Below are 15,821 nucleotides of genomic sequence, written 5' to 3' on the forward strand. Positions count from 1 at the left end.
TGTGGGTAGGAAGCTATCTTAGGCTATCTTCTCATCTGTTGGTAACTATCCATAGTAACCCCTACCTTTTTCTGTCATTACTACTTGCTCTTCATAGGCTTTTTCTTGGTTATATTCAGTGTATACAGACCTTATAGATCTCTCCCATTCCCCTTGCCCCAAATTTCTCTATCCCTTTACTCTGCTTTATTTTCTTCATAATACTTATCACTGTATGAAAGTACATCCTATACTTGTTTATTGTCCTCACTAGTATTTTAAGCTTTGTGGGGTAGTGACTTTGTCATATTCCTTACTATACCCCCAGTTCCTGGAACAGTGAATGACTCATAGTAGGGACTCTAAAAATTTTGTTTAGAGGAAATATCACGGGATTCCATGATATTTTAGCCATTGTGCTATAATTCTTTCTTTCCATTCTTATTTATGCCCACTGGGTGTTCTGTCTATTTGTGTCACTTCCATTTCTCTCTTTACAGCCTTTCCTTTGCTCTCTCTAGTTTGATTTATGTTTTGCTTTATGGGTATTCTGGTTAATGGAACCAGGAACCATCCTAAAGTCTTAACAGTCCATGTTCTATTTTCGAATTCCTTTATATGTTCTCAGATTTCCATCTAATTGATTACTATTTATTTGTTGTTGATTCCTTCAAAGTTTCTTTGCTATTGTGTCCCCATTCAATTTCTGTTATAATCTCTTGCCTCATCTCAGGATTCACCTTCTGTTCCAGCCAAACTTTTCCTTTGAGTTCTTGCAACAGTTTTGGAAGCCTTGTCTCTATTACCAGACCTTCCCTCTCTTAGCTACACAACTTTGTCTACACAGTTAAAAATATTATCCAACGATCAAGTATTTGGTTTTATTCACTAGGTGTTCCCTTTTTTCTAGCTTAACTCTAACTCCATTCTTTTAGTTTTCCATTGTTGTGTAACAAACCACCCAAATTTAGAGTGTAAAACAACAACAGCTATTTTATTATGTTAATGGATTTTGTGTGTCAGGAATTCAGAGAGGCAAGTGTGGATGATTTGTCTTTGCTCCAGAATGTCTGGGTCCTCGTCTGGGAATGCTCAGAAGACCGGGAGTAATTCAAATGGCTGAGTCTTGGGACTATACGGACCTGGCTTCTTCATTCACACGTCTGGTAACTGGACTGAGTGCTTCGAAGGCTTCGACTGTGACCAGAGTGCCTACACATGGCCTCTTCATATGGCTTGGGCTTCTCACAGTGTGGCAACTATATCCGAGAGGAAGCATCTGGAGAGAGAGTGTTCCATGAGACTGAGGCAGAAGCTGCAAGGCTTCTTCCCAACAAGGCTCAGAAATCATGCTGTGACACCTCCACCACATTCTTTTGATCACAAATGAGTCACAAGAGATGGCCTGTTTCTCTTCCACGTATGAGTGAAAACATACGGTATTTGGTATTTGTCTTTCTCTGTCTGACTTGTTTTGCTTAGCATAAAACAAACGAACACATAAATAAGGAGAACAGATTGGTGGTTACCAGAGGGGAAGGGGGTGCCGAGAGGGCGAAGGGGTAAAAGGGCATATATGTATGGTGATGGATGGAAACTAGACTTTTGGTGGTGAACATGATTCAGGCTATACAGAAGCTGAAATATAATAATGTACACTTGGAATTTACATAATTTATAAACCAATGTGACCTCAAGTGAAAAAAAAGCTGGCCTGGATTCAAGGGGAGGGAAATTAAACTCTACTTCTTGATGGACATGTGGCAAGGTCATCATGAGAAAAACGGTGTAGGATGGGAGATTGTGTGTGGACCATCTTTGGAAAATACAATCAGCCACATTGACCTATATCTAATTCATGGGATTTCCTCTGTTTAACCCACTGAGGCTGAAATGCCCTGAGGCCTCGTTACTAAAAATGTTGTCTGGGGATCAAAAGCATCGATGTCACCTGGGAGTTTATTAGAAACAGAATCTCTGACCGCTGAATCAGAATCTGTATCGACAAGATCTCCAGGTGATTTATTTACACTTTAAATTTTGAGAAACGCTGCCCTGAGAGACATGGACCGTGATGTAGGCTTGCCAGCATCCCCCCAATGGCAGAAAAATAGAAAGTGCTGAAGGAATAGTTGAACTGATCTGGATTGAATTCCTATTTACAAGCAGAATTTCTATGCTTTGAATTATACCTATCATTGCTAATTTTAACTCTATTCACGTTAATTGTGATATTTTTTGCAAAGATTTATTTTAACATGGTCAATTCAGCAAACCAATAGTTCCCTTCTGATTAAATGCTCAAATTTTGTTTATGATCTTGCATTAAGAAACCTACCTGCCAGGCTTAAAGATAAGATGAACCTACCTCATTTGATAAAAAGTGTGTCTTTTTAGGAGCAGTAAATATATCTGCAGTATGTACCCTCAAAATATAGTGTAATGCACAATCGTAGCTTCAGTAATTGTTAAGCATTAATCTCCTAGACTCAAGAGGTTTGGAATGATCATCTACTTTGGTATGTATTATAATGCTGTTTTGAATAATTTCTAAGATCAAAAAGTTAGGTTCTTTTGGACTTTACATTCCCCTTAAGCTATTTTTAATTGTTGGAGTTTATAAAGCTTTTTCTTTCCATGACAGCTGACTGTTAGTAGATATCTATTTTCTACTGAATGGAAGAATATGATTTTTAATTTGTTTCTTATAGCTGTTAACTTAAGACACCCTGACTCTTTCTACAAACTCTTAAAAACCTGAGAAATATATGTGTTTTATTATATCTTTAGTAGTTGACTATTACGTATTTTAATTATTACTTAGAGTTAAATTCATAAATTCCATTTACTCATGTTTCCTTTAAATAGTCATCTTCTTAAATATCCAAAAATTCATTTTAATTGGCACAGTGTTTTTCAAGCAGTTTTTCTCAAACTGTAATTTCTAGACTACTACTATTTGCAGCATCTGAAGTGCTTGTTAAAATTGCACATTTCTGATCCCTGTCCCAGTCCTTTTGAATCAGGCTCTCTGGAGCTGAAACGTGGAAAAGTCTTTGAGGTTGGGACCTAATTTCTTTGGCACACTAAAGTTTGCGACCTACTTTATATTAGTCTTAAGATCGTATTTGAAGTTATTTATCATGGGAATAAGTGGGTCTTGGGATATTGGCAGGAAAAGCTTTTCAAATTTACATCTTTCCTAGGAGCTCTCAAATTGGAAGATAGTTTAATTGGAAGTCATTTTAGAGATTATCTAGTAAAACTCTTGTAATTTTTCAGATTATGAAACTGAGCCCCAAAGAGCTTAAATGACTTTTCAAAAGTTATAGTAGTTAGTAGCAAAGCTATGAGCAGAACCAAATCCTGTGTCAACCAAGCTAGGTTCCTCCCTTATGCTAAGACAGGTAGGTTCATCTTATCTTTAAGCCAGCAGGTAGGTATGTTAGTGGCAGGACCATCAAGGAAATTTGAGCATTTAATCAGAAGGGATCTATTGGTTTGTTGAATTGACCATGTTAATAAAATGAATATTTGTAATCTTTGATCTTCTCAGGGCTTTAGTCATCTAATTTTTTTCTGAGAGAGTTTCTTTTATGTCCTCATAAACTCATCATGACTCAGGAAAATTACTAGACAAAAATGCTTTAACATGAGAAACTCAGCATGAAAAATCAAAACAGATACACTAGGGGATGATTTATTTCTTTATGAATAGGAATCCAGGTTTTCTTTAAATGAATAAAATATTTTAAATGTTATCAATTCCATAAATGTAAGACATTTATGAAAATCACTTTACTAGAGATTTTTAAGACTTCCTCAAAATTAGTGTAGTCAAACCTCTCCCCGTACTCATCTCCTAATTCAGTCCCCTTCACACGCTTCTTCCTCTTCTTCCCTTCTTGTATCCCCATCTTCTCCCTCTGTAATTGCACAAGCACAGAAGCTGTGAGTGACCTGCAGTACACGTAATTTCTTTTTAGGTTGTTCAATTAATAAACTGACTATTAAATTGCAAAAGGTACCTAAGGGTGTTGCACAATTTCTGTATTTCAATTTTCTGCTACCTTCCACAAAAGAAAAAAGTCAGCTATATTTTCTGTGCCTTGACATTTTTGGATATTTCACCTTTATAAATATTTAGTGACAAATTTATCATGACTGTCGAGGCACATTTATACTAGGCACCTATTATACCAGAAGATGGAGAAAGGCCTAAAGTGGATTTTTATTGTGGAGTGAAAGGCACGAGGACTCCTCAGAAGTTCCTGTCCTGTCTCTTTGCCTCTCACTTGTGCTCCTTCTCTCATTTTGCTGACCTTATGAAGTTGGAGCGTAAAGTTTGGTTGGAATAACCTTTCTTCTCTTTTCTTTTTTTCTTTTTTACAAGCGCCTTTCCCCCTCTTTTGTTCTTCTCTCGTTGGCTGCTTTGGTTGTGTTTGTTGTTGTTGTTGTTGATATTGTTGTTCATTTGATTTGCTTCATGTTTTAAAAAGCAGCGAGAGGAAATAAATAACAGAAAACTTGCTGCTTTGGTTCACATGCGCATTCTGCCAAAATTATTGTGGTTATATCTTGGGTATGTGCATTTCTTAATATATATGGAATTCCCAAAGACATAGAATCAATACTCAAATTAAAAATAAATACATTTTGTTTGTTTTATATTTGTGTGACCATTGTACACTGTAAATCATTGAGAATTAGAGCAAAGCAAGATTTAAAGTTATGAGCTGTCACATTTTGCTAAAAATGATCAAAATGATCATTTATTCATCCCCAGCTCTTTCAGGAATTCTAATATACTTATGAATTATTGGATAATGCTAAACATTGTTGATACATTTAATCCTATAATTCACGCATTTCCAGAACAATCTGCTTTCTTGTTTCAAATTAAATAGACCATAATGTTGTCTTAGTTTTAACTGGAAGTATGTGGGGCTTGTACTTTCATTCAACAAGTACCTACCTCCTTCAATATGATAAAGAATAGGCGGCGGTTTATATGCATTCATACAATAAGTTATTGAAAATAGGTTGAGTCAGCAAGAAGGGAAAGTAAGAGAAGGAAAACTGATGTCCAAGAAAATGTCAGGATCCAAGGACTCGTGGCACAGAATTGCCTTAAAGGTAGAATACAAATTTGACTCTGAGTTTTCTTACAGATATTGATCAATTATATAGTACACAGTGTTTATAAAATAAAAATAAGTCAGTTTTGCAGATGAAGCAAAACAACACTGTTCCTGTTACTATCATCTGAGAATTGTGGGTTTTTTCTGGATTCTTATATAGCAAAGAGTATATGACACTGAGAGAGGTTCTCAACTACAAACATACTTTTATTGCAATAGTGAACTTTTTGGGCTCTTTCTGTAATCTCGTTCATCATGCATTGATAGTTTAATACTTTATATAGTTGAATGAAAGCAGTTCTATTAGGGGCTCAAATAACAGTGGCCTGGCTTGATGGAGGCAGGGACTGGTAGTGAAGATTAGAGAAAATAATAGGAATTGTATGTTTAGAAAATCCTTTAGCCTTCAGGAAATCTTCCTAGAATTGTATTTCTTGCAATCTAGATTTTGGTAAGGATCAGGCAGCAGAGGGTTGGAGCTTATGCTCTCTAATTAAGGGGCTGAAATGGTGACGTCTAATGTCACTGATTAAGGTTAGATCCATTTGCTTTAGCAGTTAATTGAATTGTGAGTCAAGATGGCATAATCCTTTTTTTTTTTTTGAAATTTATGACTCCAACCGTAATATCTGCCTGACTGGAGGGCCCATTCAACCCCTTCATGGAGGAGAGTCTGCAAATACTCATTTAATGCTATCAATTTGCAGGGCATTGTGTTTGATGCTGTTGAGAGTCAGAAGTGATCCAGCAGGATCATTGTCAAATGAAATGCCAGCCAAACCCAAATATAAATCTGGGGTTTAATCAGATTTATATTTTGGTTCAACTGACGTCTTATTCAACATTTCCTAATTTCCAGGCACTAGCACAGGTAACATAAATAATTATGAAAAAAAGATTGACAGTGATAAGTACCACAGAAGTATAGATAAATTCTGGGAATCTAAAAAGAGTAAAAATTACTTCAGGCTTTGGGATAAGGAAAGGCCTTATAGAAATCAGTGGCATGGCTTGGGGAATATTTTAGCTACTTCTTAATCTTCATAAATGCTATTCAAATGCATTCCAAATAATTAAGCTTCTTTAATTTAAGTAAAGAAATAGTGGTGTTGGTTAACAAATACAGCTTTTTGGTTGTTGTTGCTGAGGAAGATCGTCCCTGAACTAACATCTGTTGCCAATCTTGCTCTTTTTGCTTGGGGATGATGGTCCCTGAGCTAACATCCATGCCAGTCTTCTTCTATTTTGTATGTGGGATGCCACCACAGCATGGCTTGATGAGCAGTGTGTAGGTCTGCACCTGGGATCCAAACCTGTGAACCCCAGGCTGCCAAAGAGGAGCACGTAAACTTAACCACTACACCACCCGGCTGGCCCCAATAAATACAGCTTTGAATCAGTTCTCCTCACTATAATTTCCAACCCTTCTTAACTATTAGGCTTTGCCCAGTGCCTCATCTGTAGAAATTTTTGGGGATATCATTGAAGTACCCCCTGAAATTCAGTAAAGATTTGGAAATCAACATTAAATAACGTGTCCATTCTAGTGATAAAACAGGAACCAGGCAGTATGTTCACTTGGTAAAGTGATGGAATAGATGTTGGAGGAAGCAACACGGTGAAATGGTGATTCTCAAAATGTGTAATAACATTCTCAAATGTTTTCTCAAAATGTTAGTAAGCTAAGATGGAGTTGTTACACCACTAAGGTATACTGATAGTTTTTGTTTGTTTGTTTTTTGCTGAGGAAGATTAGTTTTTGTTTGTTTGTTTGTTTTTTGCTGAGGAAGATTTACCCTGAGCTAACATCTGTGCCAATCTTCCTCTATTTTGTATGTGGGTTGCTGCCACAGCATGGCCACTGACAAGTGGAGTAGGTCCATGCCCAGGAACCAAACCCAGGCCACCGAAGTGTAGCATGCTGAACTTAACCACTAGGCCATGGGGTCAGCTCCAGTGATAGTCTTTCTTGAATATTATATTTAAGTTTATTCTCTTTCTCATACACACCACATTAATATAAAATTTTCTCAATGTCTCTTCTAGACATTTAAAACTTAAACTGTTTAATTAAACTAGTTTAAAACTTAAGCTAGACATTTAAAATTTATTACTCCTTCTCTATGTTACAACTACTATACGACTGTAACCAATTTAGCCAGCCCGGTGGCACAGTGGTTAAGTTCGCACGTTCCCCTTCTCAGTGGCCCAGGGTTCCCCACTTCGGATCCCGGGTGCAGACATGGTACCACTTGGCAAGTCATGCTGTGGTAGGCATCCCACATATAAAGTAGAGGAAGATGGGCATGGATGTTAGCTCAGGGCCAGGCTTCCTCAGCAAAAAGAGGAGGACTGGCAGTAGTTAGCTCAGGGCTAATCTTCCTCAAAAAAAAAAAAAAAAAAGATTGTAACCAATTAAGCATAAAATAATGGCTTTTTAGCTAGCTTCAGCTGCAATTATGTATTACATATTTGGCACATATTTCCTAGCATTCCAAAAAAAGCTACCTAGCTACTCTCTTTCCTAACAGATTTGAGAATCACTGCAGTAAAACAACATTTAGGTGACGCAGTTAGAAATGGAATGTTTCCATAGCATATGTCTCTTAGAATATCTGGCACAGAATTTTCAAGAAAACATTAGTAATTCTTGTTGGAACTCTTTTTAGAATGTCTTTTATACTGATTTTCATTTTAAACCAAGTTAAACACAATTTAGTTTCTTCTTGGTGACTGACGTTTATTATTATTGACACATAAAGACTAAAGTTTTATATTTGTTGTAAGGCTTTATAGTTTACAAAGGCATTCGTAGATGTTGTCTCATCTGAAACCTCCTGAACCCCACACCCCTTACTCTCCTTTGCCGTTTGCACTCGATGAGGATGTGGAAGCCGTCTAACCTGGTTTATTAGAATTGAGTGTCCAATGTACTGTGAGGACCCCTCCTAATGAGTAAGGAGCATGGCCTTTGTAATAGCTATTTCCATGCTCAGAGGCTATTTAGCTTAATTCTGGATTCCTGGCAGTGCTTGCCTTGAGTGATGTATCTGGAAGAGTTGACCAGATGAGAGGGGAATTAAGCAGCTGGATTTTTAGCATAGATCATTGTTTTATAAATATCCCCTCCAAAATGCTGTCAAAGAGCCTGTGTGAAGACTTAATTAAAACATAATAAAATACTTTTAATATATGATGCTTAATACTGTACTAAACATAAATATTTAAAAAATTAATCTGTGCTATATTTTTAAAATAGTTTGATAAATACATAAATATTTCCTGTATTGTTTCATGGGATTATAAAATAGTAAATGTGGAGGGCTTTGTGTCATAGAGGGAAATTTATAAAATATTATCTTGATATCATTCATGAGTTAAGTAACATTTAAGATGGATTAAAAATGATTGCATCTGTTTAAACAGAATCCCTCAGGACCATATGTAATCTTATGTGTGACATTTCTAAAAATTTCTATCTTATAATTTAAAAGTTTTAAATTTCTGGCAGCATTATAAATAACACTAGTATTTTGAATGCCATGGTCTGAGACTTTTTTATTTTATACATATTGGGTTTTATTCCTTTAAGTTCACTGTATCCTGTGAAATAAAACTGTGGGAACCTGAGAGCAGTCGTGTGAGTTACTTAATATGAGGGGTGACAGTGTATGGTCTTTGAGCTTCCAAAAATATTCGTTGAATGTGTGACGACTGAAACGAATATCTTAGTGGATAAGAGAGCCTTCAATACTTAATTATTAGTGCTGATGAGTTTTTCTCCTATTAGGTATTCATGGGGTGGTCTTGTCTAAAAACACAGGTACTTTTTAAAGAGTCACTCCATTTTCGGTAGCTACTGAGGGAGAAAAATCAATATAGTGTGGTGGGAAGAGCAGCAGAAGAATCTACCTATAATGGCTCTGAACAGTCTAAGATCTGAGATAAATGTAGTTTTGCCACCTACCCTTTCCATGACTCATGTAATAGCTTTCAGCTCCCACTACTCTAATTAGACACTTTTGTTTAATTTCCTTCTCAGTCTTTATTCTTTGTGTCTTCTTCACTGCAGTTACTTTTATTTTGTCAAAACTCTCGCTTACTTGGATGCCCGTGACTCTGTTTTCCTCTTGTCTCTCTTGCCATTCCTTTTCAATTTCCTTCTAAGATGTTTTATTTTCACTTGTCCGTTTCTTACATTAATTTCTTCTCTCGCCATCCCTCCAATATTAGGTGCCTACGCTGAGCCAGGCCCTGTTCTGGGCCCTGGGATATAGCAGTGAATCTGACAAAGTTCGTGCTCACATGAAGCTTGTGTTCCAAAAGGGTAACAGACAATCATCTAAGAAAAAAAGATTGGGATAGAGGGTGACGAGGAAGCTAATTTATGTAGGTGGGGGTAGTGACAGGGGGAATAGGGCCCATGTGGCTAGAGAAGAAAGAGCAAGGTGTAAAGGGTTAGGAGACATCAGAATGATAGACAGTGCCAGGCCATGCTGGGCCCTGTGGGCCCTGGTCCAGAGTTCAGATTTTAGGAATTTCCTGTATAGTAATATCCTAAGGTTCTGTGAGCATTTCCCAAGATTCTCGATTGGCTTTCCCCCAAATCCCTTTATGAACTTTTCTTGTTCATCTTTTTCCAACAGCTTTAGGTATCACCTCTGAGAAAATGCATCCCAATTCCATTATATTTGTGGCTATGGCAATTTTTCTGAACAGCAGCTCTGCATTTCTCCACTGTGCTTTGGGCATTTTCACCACTACCTCAAGTGAACATGCTTAAAACTAAACCAGGCTTCTCCCTGCCTTTCCAATCAGCTTTCCCTTTTTGCCTCTCTGTTTCTGTGAATGAAAGCATTAATTTCCTAGTCACTCAACTTCAAAACTTGGGAGTGACCTTGGATTACACCTTTCTCTCTTCTTTCTTCCTTTTTTTCCCATTTTTTCATTCGACAAATATTTATTTAGCATCTAGTTTGTGCCAGGCACTGTTTTAGGCCTGTGGGATACATAGTGTGCAAAACAGACTAAAAATAATTCCTGACCAGCAGGGTAGTGGTGGGAGAATGACAAGGAATGATGAACGTGATAAGTGGTTAAATTGTTTAGTACTTAGAAAGCCTAAGTACAGTGGAAAAGATGGAGCAGGGTAAGAGGACTTGGGGGTGCTGGGTGGGTAGTCATGGTGTGCTTCATGAGGAGTAGCACTTAGGCAAGAACTAAAGGAGATGAAAGAGGCATGTGACATTGTAGGGGGACAGGATTCCAAGTCAAGGAAAGAGCCAGTGCAAAGGCCTTGACAAGGGCACACGCCTGGTTGTTCAAGGATCTGCACCGAGCCCTATGTGGCTAGAGTGGAGCCGGCAAGGCCAGGCTAAGGAGATGAGGCCCAAGAGGTGATGGGTCCGTGAAGGTGATGGAGCCAAGAGCAGGGAAGGCTGAAGTGGCCCTTGTAAGAACTTTGGTTATTAACCTGAGTGACGAGGGGAGCCCTTGGCAAGTTTTATGGAGAGGAGCTTCCATTTTAAAAGGCAACAAGTATTTACTTTTTCCTGTAATCAGTCTTGAATTCGTTCCTTTTTTATTTTCTTTCTCTTTCCCCTTTTCTCTTCCCATTGCCACTTCTGCCACTTGGACTTTTATTTTAGCCTTTTGCTTGTTACTTTTCTAGTCTTTCTTCCATCTGGCACTTAATCACCAGATAAATCTTAAAATACCACTTTGTTCTAGTCTGTCTGATCCATGTTTGTTTTTTGTTCTTCATTGTACATATTAAAATTCAGACTTGAGGAAATACAAATCCTCCACTGCCTTGTTTCCCAGAACTGCCCTGCACAGCCTGTCCCCTGAGTGAACAGTTGCTCATTGTCCTCAGGTGTGTCTTGGGCTTTTGCACTTTAGAACTTTGCTCAGGCCTGGACTGTCTCATGTCTAATGCCTTCTGTCACACCACCACCATGGCAGTCCTCCCACCTTTTCAAGACTGCCACACGTCTCTAAAAATTCTTCATCCTCTTGCTTATACCCCTCATTTGTGTAGTTTTTATCAAAAATATATTGAAGGCATATTTTGTGCCAGCAATTGTGCTGATGCTTAAGGAGACAAAGGTGAGTTAGAGAGACAAATCTGCCTCAGGAGCTGATAGTGCCATGGAGAGATAGAGAATAATAATTTAACATTCAGGTAAAACAACCTGGAATTTGTGTTAAGGGCTCTAAAAGAAAAAAACATATTGCTCTGAGTCAGAATGATTGGTTAAGATGGGCCCTAATTTACATGGGGTCACCTAATCTATCTAGGGGTGAGGGAGTCAGGAAATCATTTCCTGAGAAGTGACATTTAAACTGAGACCTGGAGGCCAAAAAACAAGCTAGCTGAGGGAAGTGTGGCATGGTGGGAGAAGGGCCTTCTAGGCAGAACCAACAGCATTTCAAAGGCCTGAGGCTAAAAGAGCTTGGAAATATCAGAGGAAAACCAAACTGAAGAAAGTCCCCTGAAGCTGGGGCACGGCGAGGAGGGTGAGTGGCACCTGTGAGGCTGACAGGCAGGGCCAGATGGTGCAGGCCTTGAAGGCCGTGGGAAGGAGTGTGGTTTTAAGTGCAATGGAAGCACTTGAAGTGTTTTAAGCAAAAGAGTGACATGACCTTATTTGAGGTTGAGAACACCATCTGTTCGTCAAAATCCATTGGTCTTTTCTCCCTGGGCACACAGCCAGATTCCATTTCCTGGCTCTCTTTGCAGTTGTCTGTGAGCCATGACTGTATCCTACCCATGGAAATAAATGATAGTGGTGCATACCACAACTGGAGCTAGCTCTTAAAAACCTCCCATGTGGGCTTCCTCCTGCTGATTCCTCTTCTGACGGGGCAAACTTGGGAGCCCCTATTGAAATGACAGAGCCGTCATCAGCCTGGACACCTGCATGGCTGGGTGGAGCAGAACCCCTTCCCAGCTGACCTAGAACTAACCTGAGTTTTCATGTGAGCAAGAAAGAAGCACCTGATGTTTTGAGCCATTACATGTTCAGTCCATTTGTTACCACATCCTACTTTGTCTAATTTAATATGACGTTTTAAAAGAGCAATTTGTCTACTATGCTGTGTGAAAGTGTGAGACAGTGTGGACAATAGCAGTAGCCAAAGTGAAGTCCCCATTGTGGTGGGAACTAGGGAGTTCCAGTCAAAACAGATTTTACATAATTTTGGGTGTAGAATCAGCAGCTCCTACTGACAGTTGGCTATGTGTAGTGACATTGTGGAGAAAAACAGTCTCACTTGATTTGACTCTCAACTGCCATGTCACTTACCTTCTGGACTTTCCATAGCATACTTCATTGAATACCTTTAGGCATATCTTTTATTTAACTAGATTTACCTCAACTAGAAGGCAAATGAACCAAGTCTTTGAGAATTTTTTATTTACTATTGTGTCTGGTACAGTGTTTTATATAAGGTACTTTTTTCAGTAAACTTTGCTTACATTAATGAATAAAAGAATAGGCTCTTGGATTTCCTGTTCATGGAGTTACTGGAGGTCACATGACCCAGCTCTTACCTTGCCATTGATATTGCCTTGACCTGGTTTAAATTTTCATTGCCTTCTATAGGAGAGGTTTAGCTGTGTTAAATTTTGTTTTCCCTGTGGCCTGTGGGAAAGTACATCATGGGGCCTGGGATTTGAATATTTGCAATAGAAGGTATGTAGAAATGTCTTTAAAGGCATGTGGACTAATCCTCACTGCCCTCTCCATCACTTTCACGTGTCCCCAATAGCTATTGCCCATTGCTCAGAGTTGCTGACTGCTTCAGTGACCACTGTTTCCATCCAGAGTTAAGCACTCATCTGGGAGAGTCATTATGATCTACGGAAAGTCTCAAGATGGGAGGCAGTTTCTGTAATTCAAATGAGCAGTGATGAAGTCTGTAACTAAGGAAGTGGCAGTGGAAATGGAAGGTTGGGAGAAGAACGTAAGAGACTTTACAAACATGGTGACTATTTGGATTTGGGGCAAAGAAAGACTGGAATAAAGATAAATATGGAAGCCCCCGCTGATGAACTTCAACTTATAAATTTAAGTATACATCAAAAGATCTGTTTCCAAGATAAAACCAGTTAATGCTGCCTGCCACCAACAGATGGCGTAGTGATGAGACTGGACACTTCAGCCTTGAACATGATACTGTTTGTTAGCTTGTTGTATGTTACTGTGTTTGTGCTTAGTTTAGATGTGTTTTATGAACATTATTAACCCATCTACACCTGAGAAAGGCAAAAACAGTGATGTTGAAACTACTGGTAAGAAGAGATGTAAGAATATCATACCAATGTTAAAGAGACTACAATGCCAGTTGCAAAGCATGAGAAGAACGTTGGGAATTGTATTTGTAGAGGAGATATATCCATTGACTGTAGGAAAACCTCTGAAGGGTGAAGATCTAATCAGGCCACTTGTGAAAAACTGCATTTCGCAGTACAGGAGCATTTCCCTACAGGAGTAGGGAAAAGGTAATTGACCAGATGAGAAAATAACTCTAAATATTGGAGTTGTATCTGGAGTGTCAGCATTACTATTGAATGCCCACTAACTCAGTGTTCTTTTTAGTGAAGGCTAGAAGTTTGTTCAAGAAAGTAAGGACTAAGATGATAAAAAAGCTGTGGTGGTGTTTTCTTGTAAGACATGGTTCATAGGTTCAAGGGCTGTTTGTATGTGCACAGCATCAAGGTGGGTGCAGAAATGGTATGTGGAGACACTGTAACTTCTAAGGCTTCTCTGTGAGGCTTACACAGGGGACCGAGGGGAGAGAGCATACCTGGTGGGAGAAGTCAGGATGGAAAGAAGGGGAAAGATTTGAATGTGGTCAAAAGCATGTTTGCTGAAAACAAATGCTATTTAGTAAGCTGTACCTACCTTTCATTTCTATATTGCTTGACAGAGAGTGGTACAGCCGTTAGATCAGGTGTTAGAAGGCATAAGAATCTGCCCATCCCAGCGTATGTTCCATGAGAGACAGGGGCCTCATATTTGGAAAGGTAGAATAAGTTGAAGGCCTCGGAAGAAAAACATGACTTACCTCTAGATCTGATATATATTTTGAAAATAAATTACACTTCCCACACTAACATTATTTCTTCAACATTGTTTTCAAATAAATGTACTGAAATTTAAATTAATACTAAGTATGAATGTATGACTTTAAAGTGGAAATATGAGCTGTAACTATTTGACTGTAATGTCAACTTGATACTTAACGAGGGACAAATTTCAGACAACACTATCATTTCTCTTCAACTATAGTACTGAATATAGTCCTAGCATTTTCTAAACAAACAAAAGATGATACAAAGTTAGAAAGAGATTCTAAAATAGAGAGGTGGAAGGAATTTAATGTAAAGATAGCCTTTTCGGTGTGAAAGGATGAAGCTTGAGGAGGAAAAAAAGATAAAATCGTGAAGTTAGATTAAGTTAAGAAAAATATGAGTTAGTTCTTCAAATTAATAAATGTTAGAAGTGCAGGATTTCCACTGAAGCTTAATAAGGCTGTTTAAAGACAGAAATAAGTTTATGTACTGAGTGCACTGCAGAACTCATTGTTCTCATACCACAGTGGTGGAGAAGGAAGACGTAAGTGAGTTAAAAAGAATACTAAACGTGCACGGTTAGCAGCTCCGCAGTGGGTTATTATGGGAAACTTGAGATGTTTCTCAAGTTGATGTGCCCCATAAGATTTCTTTTAGAGATGAAATACCCAGTAGAATATATAAATGCACATCTTTTGCAGTCTGATGAAATGCATACGTTGTATGATTTTCTTATTCTTACCCTATGTAAAGTTCTTATTCTACATTCTATGAATTTTTTATTCCTACCATATATGAATTTCCACCTTATATGAATTAATGATATTTAATAGTAGCTTAGATATGGAGAACACATTGGTGGTTTCCAGGGAGGAAGAGGGTTGAGGGAGGGAAAAAGGGGTAAAAGGGCTCATATGTACAGTAATAGATGAAAACTAAACTTTTGGTGGTGAGCGTGATGCAGTCTCTACAGAAGTTGAAATATAATGATGAACACCTGAAATTTACACAGTCATAAACTAACGTGACCTCAACAAGATTTTTAAAAACTCAAAAAAATAACTTAACCATTTTAAAGTTACAGCTAAAAGTGGAAAGAAAAAGCATTATTTTCACAAATTATATTCTTGCTATTTAAAAAGGTAACTGTGAGCTAAAAATAATAGGTATTTCTTTTTAAAATTAACACATTTTATGCTTTCTCTAGGCTGGAATGATAAAAAGTGATAATGATGAGTATTTCATTGAACCTTTGGAAAGAGGTAAGCAGATGGAGGAAGAAAAAGGAAGGATTCATGTTGTCTACAAGAGATCAGCAATAGAACGGGCTCCCATAGACATGTCCAAAGACTTCCACTACAGAGGTAGGCATCTTTGACAAGGCTTGATGATTAACTCTAATTTTAGGATGTGTGAAAACCACTCTCCTGTCAGTTAAGAGAATGTGATTGTCATGTGCTCTTGTATAATACAGAGGGAACAAAAGAAGTTTAGATTTGTAAATCATGAAATATGGTTGTCTTTTTTTAAACACATAGAGGAATATATGTTATAGGTATCATTTTATTCCAGTGCATTATTGGGTCCCCAATATGTTTGTTATTTACGGGTTTTTTTAAAGT

The 15,821-nt window shown here is 38.0% G+C and overlaps 1 protein-coding gene across 2 annotated transcripts in view; it reads left to right on the forward strand.

The window, feature by feature from the left end:
- The window catches only part of ADAMTS3 (ADAM metallopeptidase with thrombospondin type 1 motif 3), a 267,146-nt gene that overhangs the window by 116,321 nt on the left and 135,004 nt on the right, over positions 1–15,821 (forward strand). For both annotated transcript variants that reach the window (XM_014847231.3, XM_044766117.2), the window contains one exon: positions 15,407–15,563. In XM_014847231.3, coding sequence (XP_014702717.1) covers positions 15,407–15,563 — 157 coding nt within the window. The remainder of the gene's footprint in view (positions 1–15,406; positions 15,564–15,821) is intronic.

Source organism: Equus asinus, chromosome 3, assembly GCF_041296235.1.
Source record: "Equus asinus isolate D_3611 breed Donkey chromosome 3, EquAss-T2T_v2, whole genome shotgun sequence".
Lineage (NCBI taxonomy): Eukaryota > Metazoa > Chordata > Mammalia > Perissodactyla > Equidae > Equus > Equus asinus.